We start from the raw sequence: 18,420 nt of genomic DNA, 5'->3' as shown, positions 1-18,420 counted from the left end.
CCTCTCCAAATAATTATTTAAATAAGCTTACTCATATTTCGAAGTCCTCCATCATGGAAATGCATTTATACAGTAGGCCTGTATGTTTTAGGGCAGGTAGAAAAAGTATATTTAAATTATTGACGGCGGAAGGTAACACTAATGTACTAGAACAGAAAGCCTCAATTTAAGTTATGTTCATGAGACAATAAAGATCATTTGAAAACCGATGGCTTTTCGAATATAGGCAAAACGCCCACGCTGCAAATAGAACAATAGCAATTATCACAGAATAGACAATTAGTGTTCCTTATGTTAATCATCCAGTCCTAACTCTGCACATGCAACAGCAATTCCGTCATCAGGGATAAATAACAAAACAGCTTTTAGAAAAGCACGTGCCTTACGACTTGGCTCTTGGCCTCTGCCTGTGAGGACATGGTGCACACGATCTATCCGTTTTTTTTTTTTTTGTTTTTTTTATGTTTTTTTGCAAACATGTGCAAACATTTAGAGTAAAAATTCTTGCAGTTTGCTCATTTTGATTAAGGCTGTCATACGCCTCGGCTTTCCCGGGAGAGTTCTGGGTTTGAAGAAGCTGGCCTGAACACGCTGCTACATTATTCAAAATGTCCTGGGTTTTTAAGAATGTGTCAGGGCCGGGACATGGAGAGGCCAGGAGGTCTCTGCAGTGCAAGACTTCCAGATCTTGCTGATGGAGCAGCAACAGCACTGGCAGGAAGCTCCACCCCCTCCAGGGCGCAGCCAGCTGCAGCTACTCAAGGGGGTGCAAGGGAATCTCAGCCACAGGGAGGTGTACGGGCTGTGTGTGCATATGTGTGTACGACCCCCGGTGTGACTGGGTGTCTGTAATAAGGGGGGTACAATAACACATACACCGCCTCCTCACTCTGCCTTTTCTGCCCGTACACAGACACAAACACTTATAAAACTATATGTGGGGGGAGGGATGGGCGGATAGCAATGTTTCTGAGGGAGAGGGCAAAGTGTATATGTGTCAAAAAAAATGTGGTAGCCTTGATTTTAAATTACGTTTTGAAAACTTTTTTTTTGTTTGTTTGTTTGTTTGTTTTTTTAAGGAAAAATAGAGAATATAAAAAAAACAACACAGGAATCAAGTTGAATCTTAAACATTTAGGACCTCTTGAAAGTATTTAGCCTTCTGTTTTTTTGGTTTTATTTATCGCACACTCCTCATGGCTATTATTTCTGAGTGGTAACAAAAGAACAAGACTAAGCAGAGGCAGAAGTCTACAAACTGCAACATACAGTACACACAATGGAGATAACAAATCCTCTTGAAAAGCATAAAACGACTTTTTAAAAGACTGGATTAGTCCAGATGTACTTCAGAAAAAGAATTTGTTGGACTAGTGTATGTTAAGTGAACATTAATAGATTATCAGAGGTTACTTCTTCTAAACAGCAACCTATCAGTGTAGTAGACTTCCTGGAAATCAGAATACTGTACTTATTCATGCCACATGATACATTGATGGGCCTTCCTTTCCTCTACTGAAATTCATGCTTATCCCATACTACTTGTCATTCATGTTTCTGTTTTGTTAATGATGGCATCATAATTACATTAACAGCAAAGACAAATGAAGAAAAACAAGTTTACCTGTATATTCTTGGAGTGACAACCCAGATTACTGTACATCCCCGCATTGTACAAACCCTCTGATGCATTTGTTTACCACAGAAATATTATGTTTACATATATTTTTTAATTTTCTTTTAAATGTTTCATAATGCTTAAATTGGTTGGATTTTTTTAATTAAAAAAAAGTGCAAATCCCCAACATTATTACAAAATACTACTACCATTTGTTTACTTAAGCCCCTGGTGGGATTGAGCCTTCAAACCCTTGGCTGCCAGATGTGTCAGCTATGCAATGCATAACCCGCAGGGGTTAAGTAAGAAGAGTGATTAAGAGAACAGCAAGGAATACAGTTCAGTATGAAAACGACAGTATCAAACATCATAAAGTAATAGAGTAAACACTTAAGGGTTGGAAAGCAGTCTTTGGGCCACAGGTAACCCCACCAGAACAGAGAACAGAATGTAGCCACATTACAGGCAAAATTTGGTTTATTCCCAGACAAATTATCCCAGAAGAATTAAAGAGCAGTATGGGTCTAACAAAAAAACAAATAAGAAAATAAGGGCATACATTAACAAATTGTGCTTTAATAAGTGGACATAACCAAACTTCTGAGCCTTCTAGGTCAGGAAGAGAAACTTCAGCGTCTCTATAGTAGCCCTATTGTGCCAACATAAACTGTAGCAGTAGATGACTGGGAGGAGGTTTGGAGGTGTTTCTAACAGAGAAAGGAAATTGCTGTTATTGACATCTCAATGGTGAGAATATAAGCACCACATTGCTATATTTCTATGTCATTACCAATTACATTTGTGCATTAACCCCAGCACCATCAAATGCACTGCACTATAGCAACAGAAAGTGCTCACAGAGCTTCAGCAAACACAACGTTTTCAACTTCCAATCACCTGTTATTCACACCTCTTTAGCCACAGCCAGCGTTGCTATCAAATGGTCTCGTACATTTTAAAACAAGGTTATGCTAAATGAAAACAAAATGGCGTTGAACATTGTAGCACACGATCAGTCCAAGCTCAGCCGAACTTGGCATTTCTCAAATACTGCGGTAACCAACAGCTCATGAACAAATGTCTGCTCTGCCAAACAGAAATAAAGGTTACCAGGTGGAATTAATCACACTTCTTTACTCTTCTTAGAAGATTTGGGAATTACAAAAAAATTGGCCAGGCGGATCAAAGTCGTCAAAAGATACACCCTTTATCATATACGACAACGCTTTTAAACTGCTTTTGCAATGCATTACTGGCATCTCTGGCAACCAAGACGTTAAAACCCCGGAGAGAAAACATAGCCCTCCATCCAGCATTGATTAAGACTACATTCCCAGCTCTCATGTACTGTACATGATAAGACATACGAAGAACTTCAATGCAGCCTCCATTTGCATTTAAGGAATTTCATTGCAATAGAATGGGCTTCAGGTAGCCAATAATGAGTTGAATAACATCCGATTATATATATATTTCTAAAAATCATCCCTTTTACAGCAGCCACCCACACAATAAATACATTACAAGTTAAGCACTTATATAAAATTAAAATACTCACTCTTATTGTTAACTTGTGGAGTTTTCGTTATCTTCATCCCCAAGCATATAACATTTGAATCTGAAGTAAAAGTCAAGTGCACAATTTACAATTTAGAGCACTGACATGCAGTTGTTACATCATTCAGATTGTGATGACAAACAATAGGGAACTGTTACAGCAAAGACAACCAACATGAGTTGAAATGGAGAACATCACAAGGAAAAATAAATGAGATGTTTGGTCAAATCCTTACATTACTGTGGGACGGGTCATTTAAATGTACTTTACAGCTTTTCGTAAACGCAATGCAAAGTTCTTACAACTCCAAAATGACAGATATGTCAAGTGGTGAATTTACGTATAAGCTAAATAAGCTACAGCAGGGGTTCTCAACTCCAAGGTCCCCACAACAGGTTAGATTTCAAGGATATCCCTGCTTCAGCACAGGTGGCTCAATCAGTGGTTCAGTCGAAGCAGGGATTTCCTAAAAACCTGACCTGTTGGGGGGGGGGGGGGAGGAGTCTTGAGGACTGGATTTGAGACCCCCTGAGCTACCGCACAGGTTAGGGCCTTGCAATTTGAAGGGCCTCCAAATACTAACAAAAACATTTTTTTTTCAAATACCTATAAAATCAATAAGTTTGAATCTTCAGTAACAAAAGTTGAATGCATATCAAAATCAACCTACAGTACAGTATGTCATGCAACGAAAAGACGGACGGTGATTCAATAAAATTTCGCCGAAGAACATAATGGTTTAGTCAGTTCTTTCCTTCGACTTCATATCCACCGTCCCTGTTTTGTTTAAGTTCTAGGAATTGAGTCTCACATCACCTTTCAATTGTGAGGAGTACTCAAAACAGTCTACGGTAGTTACCCTGCCCACAATATATGTTACTCATTCTTTGTAGGGGCCTCATCTTCATCATATCTTAGGGCCCCACAAAGTCCTAATCCGACACTGGCAATGCCATGCCGAGTATGTATAGTGCTAGACATACAATTCTGACTATGGGCTGTTTGGGACGGAGAAAAAGCTACTTCCGACATGTGGTTGTGCAAACTAGACTTGACACTACGACAAGATGAAGCAATGAACTAGCTCAGTTTGTTATTGCCAAGCATTTGAGGTTTTAAAAAAAGCATTGTAGCCAACTGCAAAAATGCTGTGATACAGGGGGCTCCTGTGAAACTCGTATCCAAGCCCACTCTCCCGTGCCGATAATGGAGATGTAGCAGTTTGTGGTGTGTGTACTGCACATCGCTGGGATGGAATAGAAGTGCGGTGACTTGGAAGTAAGATTAGTACTGGGAACTAGACTGTACGCAACTGTCCCACCATTTTACTCCCCTTTTTCTTTTACAGGATGGGAACTGGCGGTTCCCTCCGAGCTGAACCCAGTTATTTTAAGCTCTGGGGATACCCTGCTTCTACCTGATTTCCACGGTTTGTAATATAGCGCTGAGTTCATGCTATTATTAACATACAACTGTGAGAAACAGCCAATGCTTAAGCCTGGGCCAGGTACACTGCGGATGCATTAGTTATATTTAGTTTGACTAGTCCTCCATCATTTTGCAAACAAAATCTGGGAAGGAAATCATATTTTAACCCCTCTGTTCCCAGAGAGGCCAGTCCTGCAGTTCTCTGGCAGTAAAGGGGTTGACCAACTCATTGAATGCTTTCAGTGCTAGAGGATTCTTTATTCCATAGCTCCTGGGCTAAGAGGTGCTGTAATTTATCCCACGTGTCAGTGAGCAACAGGAGGAGTAACTTGACATTATGATGACATGCATCAAATGTCATACCCGGGACTGCCACTTTTCTCTTGCATGCTAGGTGCATAGTGTTCGATGTCTCTAGGGTTACTTAATAATCAGAACCAAATGTAAAAAAAAATAAAATGATTAAAATGTTTCTTTGAGACTCAAAACAGCAAAGAACCTCTCCTCACATGGTAAAAACTCAGATCCTAAATATGTAAATTTCTACTCAAATAAGCAGACTGAAAAGAGTTAGGTTGAGAATTTTATTTTTAGAGATTTTTTTTAGGCTGTAATGCATTTTCATTTTATAAATAAAACCTAATTTATCAGTTGTTGATTTCCACCAAAATGGTGATTACACATTTAAAATATTTGTTCTAAAGTTACTTAATATTGTGTTCATTCTCATGCCCCCCCCTACCACCCCCTCACCCCCCCCCAAAAAAAACTTTTAAAAACAAGCTTTTCAAGCAAACAGGTTTAAGTCCAGGCATAGTTAAAAAATAGTCTGTGGTTACAGGTATGTTATACAGACAAAATAATGAGCTCAATTTTACAGATGTCTTGACCACATCTAAATAAATCTTTCAACCACACAAAATGTATCAATTTCTTCTTTTTGATACAACCCGTTTGTAATAGAAAGTGCTGAGCAATAAGATCTGTAACAATGTATTCGAAGCTAACTTAGTATGTCAAGTCTCTCCTAGTTAAGATCACAGATACCATGAATTAATGTTTCAATAGTGTGTATAGTTTCACATATACACACACACACACACACACACACACACACACACACACACACACACACACACACACACACACACACACAAAGTTGATTGACTGTAGCTTTGTATCATGTGTGCCCTTATACTATACTCTTTATTCCTGATGCTACCTAAAAAAGGTGAAGAGCGTTTTGAATATTTTGGAAAAGGGGGTTGAAGATGGGAAAAATAGAGATACGCGACATGTCAATTAGTGACGTTGCAGAACACGAGATCTGATTAGACTAGCTGGACATGGCGTCTCTATAGAATGCCAGGTCGGCATGTTTTTAGAAACTTTAGAGCTCCGTTTTGGCACTTCTCCTGCCTCGCCTTCTTCCCTGATGAAGTGGCATGAGGCAATGCCACAAAACGCGTAGGAGTTTTATACTGTACCTCACTATTGCAAAGATTCTAGCATACCCTGGCATTATTTCTTGTGACAGCGCGAATGTCCTACGATCATTTAGTCCCAATAGACTTTCAGCTGAGGACATGCTTATCCAGTGAGCCTGCCATGTAAGGCTATTCACAGGGTATACCTGACGTCACCCAGTTGTGCTAGTACTAGAGTTTTGCTATTTAGCAGACACCAAAAGACAAAAATACCCAATGCTACATCCAATATGTCTTTTGGTCTTTTGTTGTATACATTTGGTCACACCCAGTAGCACTCCTTTTGACACACACACACACACACACACACACACACACACACACACACACACACACACACACACACACACACACACACACACACACACATATATGCAGTGGTTGACAAATCACCAAAAAATCTACTCGCCACACAAAAAAATCTACTCGCCACCTAGTACCAAACGTGTGCTGCTTGGGCAAATAGTAGCTCGCCACGATGTTAAATCCACTCGCCCGGGGCGAGCAAATGTATAGGTTTGTCGAACACTGTATATATGCAAATGTAAATACAACTGTATGCTCATCTGCATGTCTTAGGCAGGTCTGCAACCCCGCCCTTCCCCATTATCACCCAGTACACAGAACTTCCACTGCAGCAAGGGATTCTGGGAAATGACATGCAAATGAGCACACAGTGCCACTATTATATATATATATATATATATATATTACAGCGAGACAAGGTAAGGATCCGATGAACAACCGCTCCATGAAAAAGGTGAGGCGCTCACCAGCAAAAGAGGGTAAAAATCAACTTTATTGAACTACATAAAAAACAAAGAAACAAACAGTGCTAACTACTCTCCCACGCCCACTGTGGCGCTTTCTCAAGGAGTTACCCCCAGTCATCCTTAATTCTTACTGCTTAACCCTTTATTCCCTATTTTTCGGTGTCAGCTCCCTATATTACATTTATTACCATGCTATAAATGCATCTCCAGCTGGACCACCTGGAGCTTGTACACTGTTTTTTTGTTCTCTCTCTCTCTCTCTCTCTCTCGCTCTCTCTCTCGCTCTCTCTCTCCCCTTGAGGAATTATTATTATTTATAAAATGTTTTACCAGGAAGTAATACATTGAGAGTTACCTCTCATTATCAAGTATGTCCTGGACATAGTTAATATGACAAATAATACATGGTTAAAAATACAGTTACATAAATGAACAGGGTATACATTATATACAATACATTGCATGCAGATGTATAATATAGGCTTATGTGAGGAAGTCAATATTCATGAGACAAAATGCGTAGGGCTTCTCCGATCACAGGCCCACGTCGCCACCATCACCCACCTCCACTCCTCACAGCATCTCTGTGACCAAGCCCCTCGCAGGATCCCCGGAGGCAGAACCCCGGTTCGGTACAGAGCTTCTGTGCCCCGGCTCCTTAAGATTTCCTCCTCCTTGGCCGGGAGAAGTGACGGGGGCTGCGAGATCCGGGCACCGTGTCCCACAAGCTCCGCCTGGGGCGTTTGGGGGGGCCTGCTCCAGGCCGATGTGCGGGACTCTGACAGCTCGTCCTCCGTGTCCGGTAACGAGGATGAGGAAGGCGGCGGGTAGTGTTCGGTGGGTCGAAGGCACTGGATCCCCTGGAGCACGCCTGGATGCTAAGCTCATGCCGGGGCTGCTGGGAGAGCCTGCGGGAGATGCTGAGTGCAGGCCCCGGCCTCATCCCCGCAGGGACTTATTTAATCACCAGCTACTCTTGACTGCACTGCGCGTTGCTCCCCCTCCCCCCCCCCATCAGGAATTAAGAGTATACCATAAGGGCACTTGATACAAAGCCACAGTCAATGTACATATAGATGTAATATCTTTATTTATATAGCGCCCAGAGTGTAATTGGCGCTTTACAAAGGAGACAAAAAAAAGTACAGGGAATTATAATACAATAAGTGCAACAAAGTCAGACAGTAAGAAAGGAAATCTAAGTGGAATGTGACGAGACTTACAGAGACAGCAGGTGAGGGCATGAGTGCAGTATGTGGTCACAATGGTTGGTTGGAGCGACTGTGGGTGTGTGAAAGTAGCCATGAGTCCAAGCTATTGAAATTCTTCATATAAGAGGTGAGTTTAAGGTTTAGTTTAAAGGTTGGGGTAGAGGGTGCTTGGCGTATACTGAGTGTGAGATAGTTCCACAGGTAAGGCACAGTGAGGGAAAAGGTTTTTTTTAGGCAAGAGAAAGCAGTAGAGGTAAAACGGGTGGAGGAGAAGACCGTTATGGGTAGAGCGCAGGAGACGAGCAGGGGAATAACGAGAGATCAAAGCTAATATGTAGGAAGGAGTAGATAAGTGGAGAGTCTTAAAAGTAAGGATGAGAACATTGTAGGTGATCTAAAACTTGATGGTACGCCAGGAGGGAGATTTAAGGAGGAGATGAACAGAAACTGTTTTGGGGAAAAGTTAAATTATTCAGGCAGCAGAATTTTGGATGAATTGTGAAGGAGAAAATTGTGAGGCAGGGCGGCCTGTTAGCAGTATGTTACAATAATCCAGACGGGAGAGGATAAGGGCATGCATTAGAGTTTTAGCAGTATATTGGCGAGGGAAGGGCGGATCTTGGCAATATTACGGTTGAAGAAGCAATACATTTTAGCCATGTCATAAATGTGAATGAAGAAAAGGTAGGATTCAATTGTCACTCCTAGGCAATGTACTTTGGCGACAGGATAGATGGTAGTATGTTTACGGTGATGGAGAAAGGGGATTTTAGGCAATAATTAGGGGGAAATATGAGGAGCTCAGTTTAAGACAAATTACGATCAAGGCTGCGGAGCAGAACGAGGATACAGCCAGGAAGCAATCTGAGACGTGGGACTCAATTGCAGGAGTGAGGGTAGGGGTGGATAGATATATATGGGTATCATCTTCAAAGATATGATATCTAAGGCCAAAGGAGTTGATGAGGTCACCAAGTGATAGTGTGTAGAGAGATAAAAGGAGAGGTCCGAGAACAGAGCCCTGAGGTACACAAACGTACAGATCAACAGGACACGAAGACGTTAGAAACATAATAATATCAAATATAACCAATTATGGTATTGAACAGATCCATGTACAAGATACATTACTGAACTATTGAAACATTGATTCATGGTATCTCTGTGATGTTAAATAGGAGACACTTGACAACTTAAGTGAGCTTCAGATACATCGTTACAGATCTTATTGCCCAGTACTTTATATAACAAACCAGGGTTGTATCAAAAAGAAGAAATTGAGACATTTTGTGTGGTTGAAAGATTTATTTAGATGTAGACAAAATATGTGTAAAATTGAGCTCACAATTGTGTCTGTGTAACCTACATTTGTAACAATTATATAGGTAGGTTTTTATTTAATTTAGTGCGACATTACGTTTGTAATCTATAATGGTCAACTCTTTAGCCTGGGTCACCTATTAAGACTTTACGATGCAAAGTTACGTTTTAATATCATCTGAATGACATCCTAACAACCGCACCAATAACCCCGCGTTCTGCGCGGCGCGGCGCTCTCTGAAGGGATTGCTCTTTCCTGTCCTCATCAGTCTCACATTTCTGTATGAGCCCAATCCCATGGTAGCAGCCAACAAAAGGAAAACAATGTTTCAACATTAGGTAAAAACATTCAGTCAGCACAAAGCAATCTTCCGTTTGTCTTTCACTAGTTAAAAATAAACAAAACCATCCTGCTCCTCACAACTGAGTATATAGGCTGCATATATCTACTTGACTTGAATTCATTCTCTACACGGACATCAGACAGCGCATCTTCTAAGTGAATGGAGCTTGATATATACTGTACTCCCTAAAGTCTCTTTAGTACAGCGTAATGCTTAAGGCTGCGCTTATAGTGCCAGCGACGCGACATCGCAGCAAAACAAATGCATTGTCGCCATCGCTTATAGTGCACGCGGCGGCGAAGGAGCGACAGCGCTACCAGAAATCTGGTAGTCACTGATATCTGATTTTTTCGCCGACGGTCTCCCCTTACGGCCAATCGGGAGCTTCTCCGTGCCTCTGCCCTCCGCTTTTATGACGTCCCCGGAGCTGAAATTAATGCGGTTCAACTCCAGAGACCCCCTTGCCTCAATCCGATATTTTTTTTAATTAAAAAAATAAATCACGCAGTTCTACATGTGTACCTGCTTAAAACTACATCATAAGTTATACCAAAAGAGAGGACATCCTCAGTAGAAGTGCCATACAGTAGCGGTGCGCAAACTGGGGACGCAAGACTTTTGTGGGGGGGGGGGCGCAGTGTTTACAGAGGTCCCGCGCTGAGGGCGCGAGGCCTCTGTAAACGTACTTACCCGGCTCCAGTCACGCGTCTCTATGACAACACGGTGTCAAATGACGCCTGTTGCCATGGAGACGTGACGGCAAATAATGCCACGGGGTCACGTGACATCACATGACCCTGCAGCATCATTTGACGCAACATTAGAGATGAGGGGGGCGCGTGACGGAGGAGCAGGTAGGGGGGGCACAGCGCAGGGAGTTTGCGCACCTCTGCCATACAGTATACACCATGTACATGATCTTCAACATTTAAGAATTCTCTCATGAGCCCAATTGGTTAACCCTCAAATCCCCAGTGTAGCCTCAACATGCTGGAGACCCTTTTTTAACATCAGGGGAACGACATGTGATTTTGGGTCGTGCAATCCTACAGCATTTGGAGAGCCGGAAAGGAAGAGTCCTGAGCGCTTCCAGGAGAGCTCCAAAAGCATGTGACCAAGGCCATAGCAATCATACGACAGGAGCCAAAATGGGACTCTGCACATTAAAAACCCCTAAAAACACGGGTTAATGGTATATTTGTCCACGGATTTTAACCCGACACAAATTTAGAACACAGAACACAGACCTGTTCTTAAGCGTGACCTCCCAACGCATGGTAGGGACTATGAGATGAGTCGTTTGTAGTCTAACGTGATACATGGTGAGAGAGAAAAGGGTCCTATGGTGGGAAAATCTGGAGAATATATCATACCATTAATGTTACTTAACCCTTTGAAAAGCCCCCGGAAGTAGCTACATCCAAAAATCATGCTCGTTTTGCCAAGGCAGATCCTGCGCAGACGTGATCTGAACTGATGATGGAAGGAGGATGACTACAAAATAATATATATATTATTGCTTTAACACGGTATATATATATATATATATATATATATATATATATATATATATATATATATATATATATATATATATATATATATATTGCTTAAGGTTACAAGGCACTGCCACTCGAATTCATACTACATTAACCCACTTCAAAGAAAGTAACCAACAACCACACCAAGTCACTCACAAACATGTTTCCTCAATGTTATAAAGTGTTACTAATTCTCTACAATATGTTTAAAGAAGCAATACTACATTGCCTTTTTTTTCCCTTAGTATTTTTATATGTAAAGCATGTGACAATTGTACATTCTTATCTCAGCGGTGTGCAAACTGGGGGAGCGAGATTTTTTTTTGGGGGGGGGGGGGGGAACACACGGGCGGTTGCGGATGTCCCGCGCTCTTCCACAAGGCATTTAAATTAAATGTCGGGGGACCGCGCAAGGCCTCTGCAACCTTTATTTACCGGGATTCAGCCGGCTTCAGGACGTGTGACCATGGCAACGCGGCGGGGTTATGTGACGTCACGGTTGCCCTGGTAACGTGATGTCAAATGATCCCGCGGCATCATTTGACGCCGCGTGCGGTAAAGAGGGGGTGGGGGGGTCGGAGGAGGTAAGGCAGGGGGGGGGGGCGCCGCAAAAAAAAGTTTGTGTGCCCCTGTCTTATCTAAACAGCAATCGTTTGGTGCTACCTGTTATAAATATGTAAAGATTCTGACTTTGTGCCTAACATATTGGCTGCCTTTCAGTTTCAATCAATCCTTCCGTCAGTGTAAGGCTACGCTTATAGTGCCGGCGACGCGACGGCAACGGTGACGTCAGGCTGCGGTCGCTGGAAAAATCAAATTGAGATGACTTCCAGCGATCGCGACCAAGCCGTCGTGCCGCGCTTACTATAAGCGCACGCGATGGCGGCAATGCATGTTTTGCCACGGCGTTGCGGTCGCCGGCACTATAAGCGCAGCCTTAGTTAGCAGCTACAATGTATTCTTAGATTACTACGGTAACATTATCCATCGTTGCAGTTTATAGCTCAAACTGCCGGGAACATATGCAGCAAATTATCAGACACAGGAAACGGTTACAAAGACCTTGTACTGCTTGGGACGTGGCCTCAAACCTGCTATCAAAATCAAAGGATGCTTAGGAAAACTGATTAAAAATGGCATTAATAGAGTTGAATAATAATAATAATAAATAAAAAAAAACAGTCACTATTATCTAATACTACAGAACTGACTTATTAAAAAAAAATACGATTTCACATGTTTTGTCGCTTTAAGCTTTCCCAAGAAATCCAAATACAAAGCATGACAAGTCTTGAGCACAGCTTGGCTAATAAATAAGGATGATTAAAGTGGTTTATTTCCAGTTTGTGAGATACTAAACTTGTGCAAAAAAATTAAAACCTCCCATCATATACTGTCATATGGCACCAAGCAAATGCTGCACAACTGGGGTTGACCACATGAAAGGTGCAGTATATCAAGTGAGAAATCTGTCAAGAAATGGTCATTATAACCTCAAGATGCTCATTACGTGTCCTTTCAATCCCTTAGTGCTTGTTCCATTGTTAACCTTTTTGAGCGACTCAAAGCTCCTAATGTACAAAGAAACAAGCTATTGCAATGCACAGCAACTTGTTGTTCCCTTCTGAAATAAAATGGGTAACATGCACATCCATCTTGCTTTCCTACAGTACGTTATGGGATGGGTCTAGTGTGGGTCCCAGAATAGACAATTATAACAAAGTGAATGGAAGAGAACTGGTTAATAAAAAAGGGGAGAGGTCAGAGTTTGAATGAAAACAGGTGTTTTCTTTAACTGGCTCTTGAAGAAAAACATGACACTTGACAAACTGAGCTTGGCTTAAAAACAGACTAATTAAAGTCAGACACCATTCCGAGACTGAATCTCTGCCCTACCCTGGGCAGCCTAGCAACTCTGAAAGTGGTCGTTACTTTGCTGGCCTCTTGTCCCTAACCAATTCCTACATTTGTTGTTCATGCATTTCGTTCGTTCTGCAATCTAGGATATATTCAACCAATTCTGAAAGGTTAACACAGATTCTACAGTTTTTCTTGCTGACCATGATACAAGTGAAAGCATTAGCAAGGAAACAGAATAGAATCCATCTATTCGACTCAAATAGAATAATAACTGTCTGTATATATATATATATATATATATATATATATATATATATATATATATATACACAGTGTTCGACAAACCTATACATTTGCACGCCCCGGGAGAGTGGATTTAACATCGTGGCGAGCTCCTATTGGCCCAAGCAGCACACGTGTGGTACTAGGTGGCAAGTAGATTTTTTTGTTCGGTGAGTAGATTTTTTGGTGATTTGTCGACCACTGTATATATATATATATATATATATATATATATATATATATATATATATATATATATATATATATATATATTAATGTATATTAATATACATGCATACGGACACACACACACACACACACACACACACACACACACACACACACACACACACACACACCATAACTTAATAATGTGTGGTGAGGACCTACTCATGTCTCAAATTGCAAAGCAAGTACAACCAACCTCACACTGATGAGACCCACAAGGTCAAAACAGTCTGTCTGAGTGGGTTTATTGGCTTTGCATCTCATCCCAGGCTATGTTTAAAAGCTGTGTTTAAAGCAGCATGATTTGGCTTAAGGGTTTTCCATGTAATGTGGACTTGAGACAAAAGGTGACACTGTGTACTCATTTGCATGTCATTTCCCAGAATCCCTTGCTGCAGTGGAAGCACTGTATGCTAGGTGATAATGGCGAAAAGCAGGGTTGCAGAGCCGTCTAAGACATGTGATATGTGACACACACACACACACACACACACACACAGCAAATAAAAATATTACTTGTGAGCACATTCACGTGCTTTAGACAGGTCTGCATTCCTGCTTTTCACCATTATCACCTAGCATACAGTGCTTGCACTGCAGCAAGGGATTCTGGGAAATGACATGAAAATAAGCACACAGTGCCACCTTTTGTCTTAAATCCATTATTATATGGAACCCTTAAGCCAATGCTCCCTATTTTAAACAATGCTTTTAAACATAACCTGGGATCAGATGCAAAGCCAGTTAACCCACTCACAGACAGCTGTTTCGACCTTTTGGGTCTCATCAGTGTGAGGTTGGTTGTACTGGCTTTGCAATTTAAGACTTGGGTAGGTTTTCACCACACATTATTTAGGTTATGGTGGGTGAAAAGGTGACTGAAAACCCTCGACCGTATGGCATACAGCAAATAAAAATATTACTTGTGAGCACATTCACGTCTTAGACAGGTCTGCAACCCTGTTTTTCACCATTATCACCTAGCATACGGTGCTTCCAATGCAGCAAGGGATTCTGGGAAATGTCATTTGGGGTTAATCAGTGGGCTTATCTTTACCCAGCAGCATGCTCCTTACACGGAGAAGCGCGGTGAATATATATATTTGTTTTACATTTTCTTTTGGGCCGAATTAAATCCCTAGCAGCACGCTTCCAGTGGGCACCACTATTAGGGTGTGATTATTTTATTTAGCCAATCCACCTATAACAGCTTATTGAGCAGCTTGTGGAGGTTATTCCCTCCTTTTCAATGTATATAATCTCCCAGTAAGGTTTCTGTAAATTCCCTTTTCACTTTACTTGCATACAAGTAAGTATCTTCACTGGTATATACCAGTTTTTAACTGCACTAAGTTACATAAGCTTATGCTTAGTTTATTAACCCCTTAAGGGTATATTTCACAGAACATTTGTATGCATTTAGCATAGGGACTTGCCCCTGAGACTTACCTCGACCTTGGTTAGCAGGCTTGTCATTATTTGATCAAAGGATGTAACCAAAAGCCTCCTTTGTCTTACAGACTTAGGTTCCACTATGCATATTTAATTCCCAATTTATTGTTAGCCCAATGGGAGAAGTGCAGGGATTCACTTTCTGTTTTTTCACATATGTATGGCCAATCCTTTCACCAGCAGCATACTCCTTACATATATTTGTTTTACAATAAACAGACCATATATGGATAATACGGATAATACACCAATAAATAGAACAATAAATGCTGTAAGACAATTGATGAACCCCTTCATTTTAAAGGAATCACCATTGGAGGAAGAACAATCATCCTTTTTGGGATCCAAAAAGGTACATGTTAAACATCTCCCCCTGTAATAATAATAATAATAATAGCATGTTCTTGTATAGCGCTGCTAGTTGTACGCAGCGCTTTACAGAGATATTTTGCAGGCACAGGTCCCTGCCCTATGGAGCTTACAATCTATATTTTTGGTGCCTGAAGCACAGGGAGATAAAGTGACTTGCCCAAGGTCACAAGGAGCCGACACCGGGAATTGAACCAAGCTCCCCTGCTTCAAACGCTCAGTGCCAGTCAGTGTCTTTTACTCACTGAGCCACTCTCTGTTGCATTTGTAGTTTCCTGATGGTCTCAAACTGAATGTAGGAGCCTGACTAGATCTCAATTTCGTGGGAGGCAGTATGTTTTTATTACTGTTTGCTTTTCTATAAAATATAGATGGAAAATGTTCAAGGTTTCCTTTTAAAACGGGATCACCCTTCAAGATGCCTCAGTGTTTCTTCATTATGGCTTCAAGTGACCTGGAGGACTGGCTGAATCTGCTGGAAAAGAGCGTCCGCCTGTTCAAGAATCCCTCATTCTTAGTAGTTGGTTCACAATAAAAATCAGGAAGTTTGGCATTTATTCGCCCTCGGTTTTAGCGGGGAATCGAACTAAGCTTCTATCTAGAAGGGAAAGATTTTGGATTATCAAGTTAAACTGTTTGGTACCACATGGTCTGACTGAAAATGTTGGTATCAGTACGATCGTATAGATGTCACATAGTCGTGATTGCTTGGTGCAGAGTTTCTTTAATAGTTTTTTGAATAAGTTTTTACATTTACCAATTTATCAATTAATTATTAATTATAGTTTATTATATTTGTATAGTATATATTTTTGATTATTTATATTACATATAATGTATATTTCCCTTATATATTTTTTTACATTTATATATTTTAACACCAATATAGGTATCTGTCTATTGGACAAGCCTAATCATGGTTATTGTGCAATATAGACACAGGCATTTCCTTATGCAATTACATTTTCTTTAATATTTGACCTTTTTTTAAGAGATCATTATATTTTCTCTTATAATAATAATAATAATAATAATAATATATATATAATATTTATATAGTTTTCAATGTATAACCTTATTGTAGTTTCAGATATACAGTAGATGATAACATGTATTGACATTGGGGGTATCTGTCTAAAGGTATAACCTATTTGATTAGTTTAATTCCTCTATTGTCATTCATTTAGGTCCGCATTGTGGCAATGCTCTTGCCTGTTATGCTTCTTCCTATTAACCAATCAGCTCGAACCATTCTGTCTATATATCCTTTTCTTCACACCTAGTGGGTATACCCCTGATGAAGTCAGATGTTAGCTGACGAAACGCGTAGGGCTATCTGCGTTATCACGCAGCCTTAACACTCAATGTCTGCCGTGCATGAGACTCCCATAGCAAGCAGCTGATCTCCGGTTGTTATTGGGATTCCCTCAAATACTCTGCTGGCTTTTTTTTGCGATATATACGGGCATACTGTATCTATGAGGATATTTTCACTCAAATTGCATCGGCACACTCAAGTTGAAGTCTGTGGGATTCCTACTATTGCTGCAGCTCTGCATCGATTGAGATCCTCCTCCAGTGGACTGCGGAGTCTCCAGCCGGTTGCCGGTAATCGGGTGTCTATTTCAACGCTTGTTTTTATTGTTCTTCTTGTAAGTGGGCATTTGTCTCCCCTTTTTAATGAATTGTTTTATTTTTTATGGTAATGCACTAGCGTGTTCGCTTTTTCCTTTTTGTTTATATATACAAATACGCACACACACACTACAGTATGTTGATAACTCAACTCCAATTGGTCAGCATTGTGATTTAGGAACAGCTTAAATCATTTTCTGAATACTCGTTGGAAAATAATTTACGTGTTTTCAAGGGTTAGCCTTTTGGGTCTAAAATGTACCAAATATATTAACCAAATGAAGAAACATTAAAATTATAGAGAAGGGGACACAAAGCATAGTACAGCTGTTTTTTGCAACTCGTACATGCTTATACAGTATGCTGATCTGTCTAGTACAGAGGTGCTCAACTCCAGTCGTCAAGACTCCTCAACAGGTGCAGTTTTAAGGGTATCCCTGCTTCAGCACAGGTGGCTCAATCAGTCCCCGCTTCAGCACAAGTGGCTCAATCAGTGGCTCAGTCTTTGACCTGTGCTGAAGCTGGGATATCCTTAACCTGACCTGTTGTGGGTTGGGGGGTCTCGGGGACTGGAGTTGAGCCCCCCCCCCCCCCCCGGTCTAGTGCACTTTAAAATCCGGTGTGTACGAGGTCTACTTGGCACAAACTACTGTAGGAAGAAGTCCGTCTGAAATAACAGTTCTTCAAAACAAATACAACGCCAACAGGTTTGTCACAGTTAAATTCAAACGTGAAGCAATGAAAATAGCAGAATACAGACGAAACAGCTGCAGAAGTTGAACCCAGATGCACAAAACGTTAGGAAAACACAGGGCAAGGATTGATGACTAAGTTAAGTGCTCAATGCATGTGTAACCAAGACTGGTGTGTGCCTCAGATCTCACAGCTGTTCTAATGTTTGAAGCCGAATCTCTCAAGAAGGATTGCTCATGTCAGAATAGATTGACCTGGCAGAAACTGTGCTAAAGTGGTAAGGTGGTTTCACAGTCACAGGATCAGACATTAGCATATGACTAATTACTTCTGTAAACTATTTTATGGAACCAATGGTTAAAAAAAAAAAAAGAAGTTGGGGTGGTGAAAAACTATAAAGAGTCCTCCTCCAAACTAGAACTGGGACATATAATGAAGTGCTAAAAACTAAACACTGGTCAATAGCCTTGTCTACTCAACTGCGTGTCCAGGGTGTAAATCTTTAAATTTAAATAATGAATACATAGAAGTGATATACTACAAAGCACTGTGTACATGCCTGACATAATAATAATGGCTTGAGACATCCTGCTTTGTAGTCAAGTCCCGACAGCACTGAAT

The 18,420-nt window shown here is 40.9% G+C and overlaps 1 protein-coding gene across 4 annotated transcripts in view; it reads right to left on the bottom strand.

Annotated features, from left to right (window-relative positions):
• The window catches only part of ZEB1 (zinc finger E-box binding homeobox 1), a 119,108-nt gene that overhangs the window by 54,812 nt on the left and 45,876 nt on the right, over positions 1 to 18,420 (bottom strand). For 2 of the 4 annotated variants that reach the window (XM_075587707.1, XM_075587708.1), the window contains exon 2: positions 3,177 to 3,236. The exons of the other annotated variants lie outside the window; for them this stretch is intronic. In XM_075587707.1, the coding sequence (XP_075443822.1) occupies positions 3,177 to 3,236 (60 nt within the window). The remainder of the gene's footprint in view (positions 1 to 3,176; positions 3,237 to 18,420) is intronic. 4 annotated transcript variants of the gene reach the window in all.

Source organism: Ascaphus truei, chromosome 2 (assembly GCF_040206685.1).
Source record: "Ascaphus truei isolate aAscTru1 chromosome 2, aAscTru1.hap1, whole genome shotgun sequence".
Lineage (NCBI taxonomy): Eukaryota > Metazoa > Chordata > Amphibia > Anura > Ascaphidae > Ascaphus > Ascaphus truei.
The sequence above is the reverse complement of the archived record's forward strand: the minus strand, read 5'-3'. Positions and strand labels throughout refer to the sequence as shown.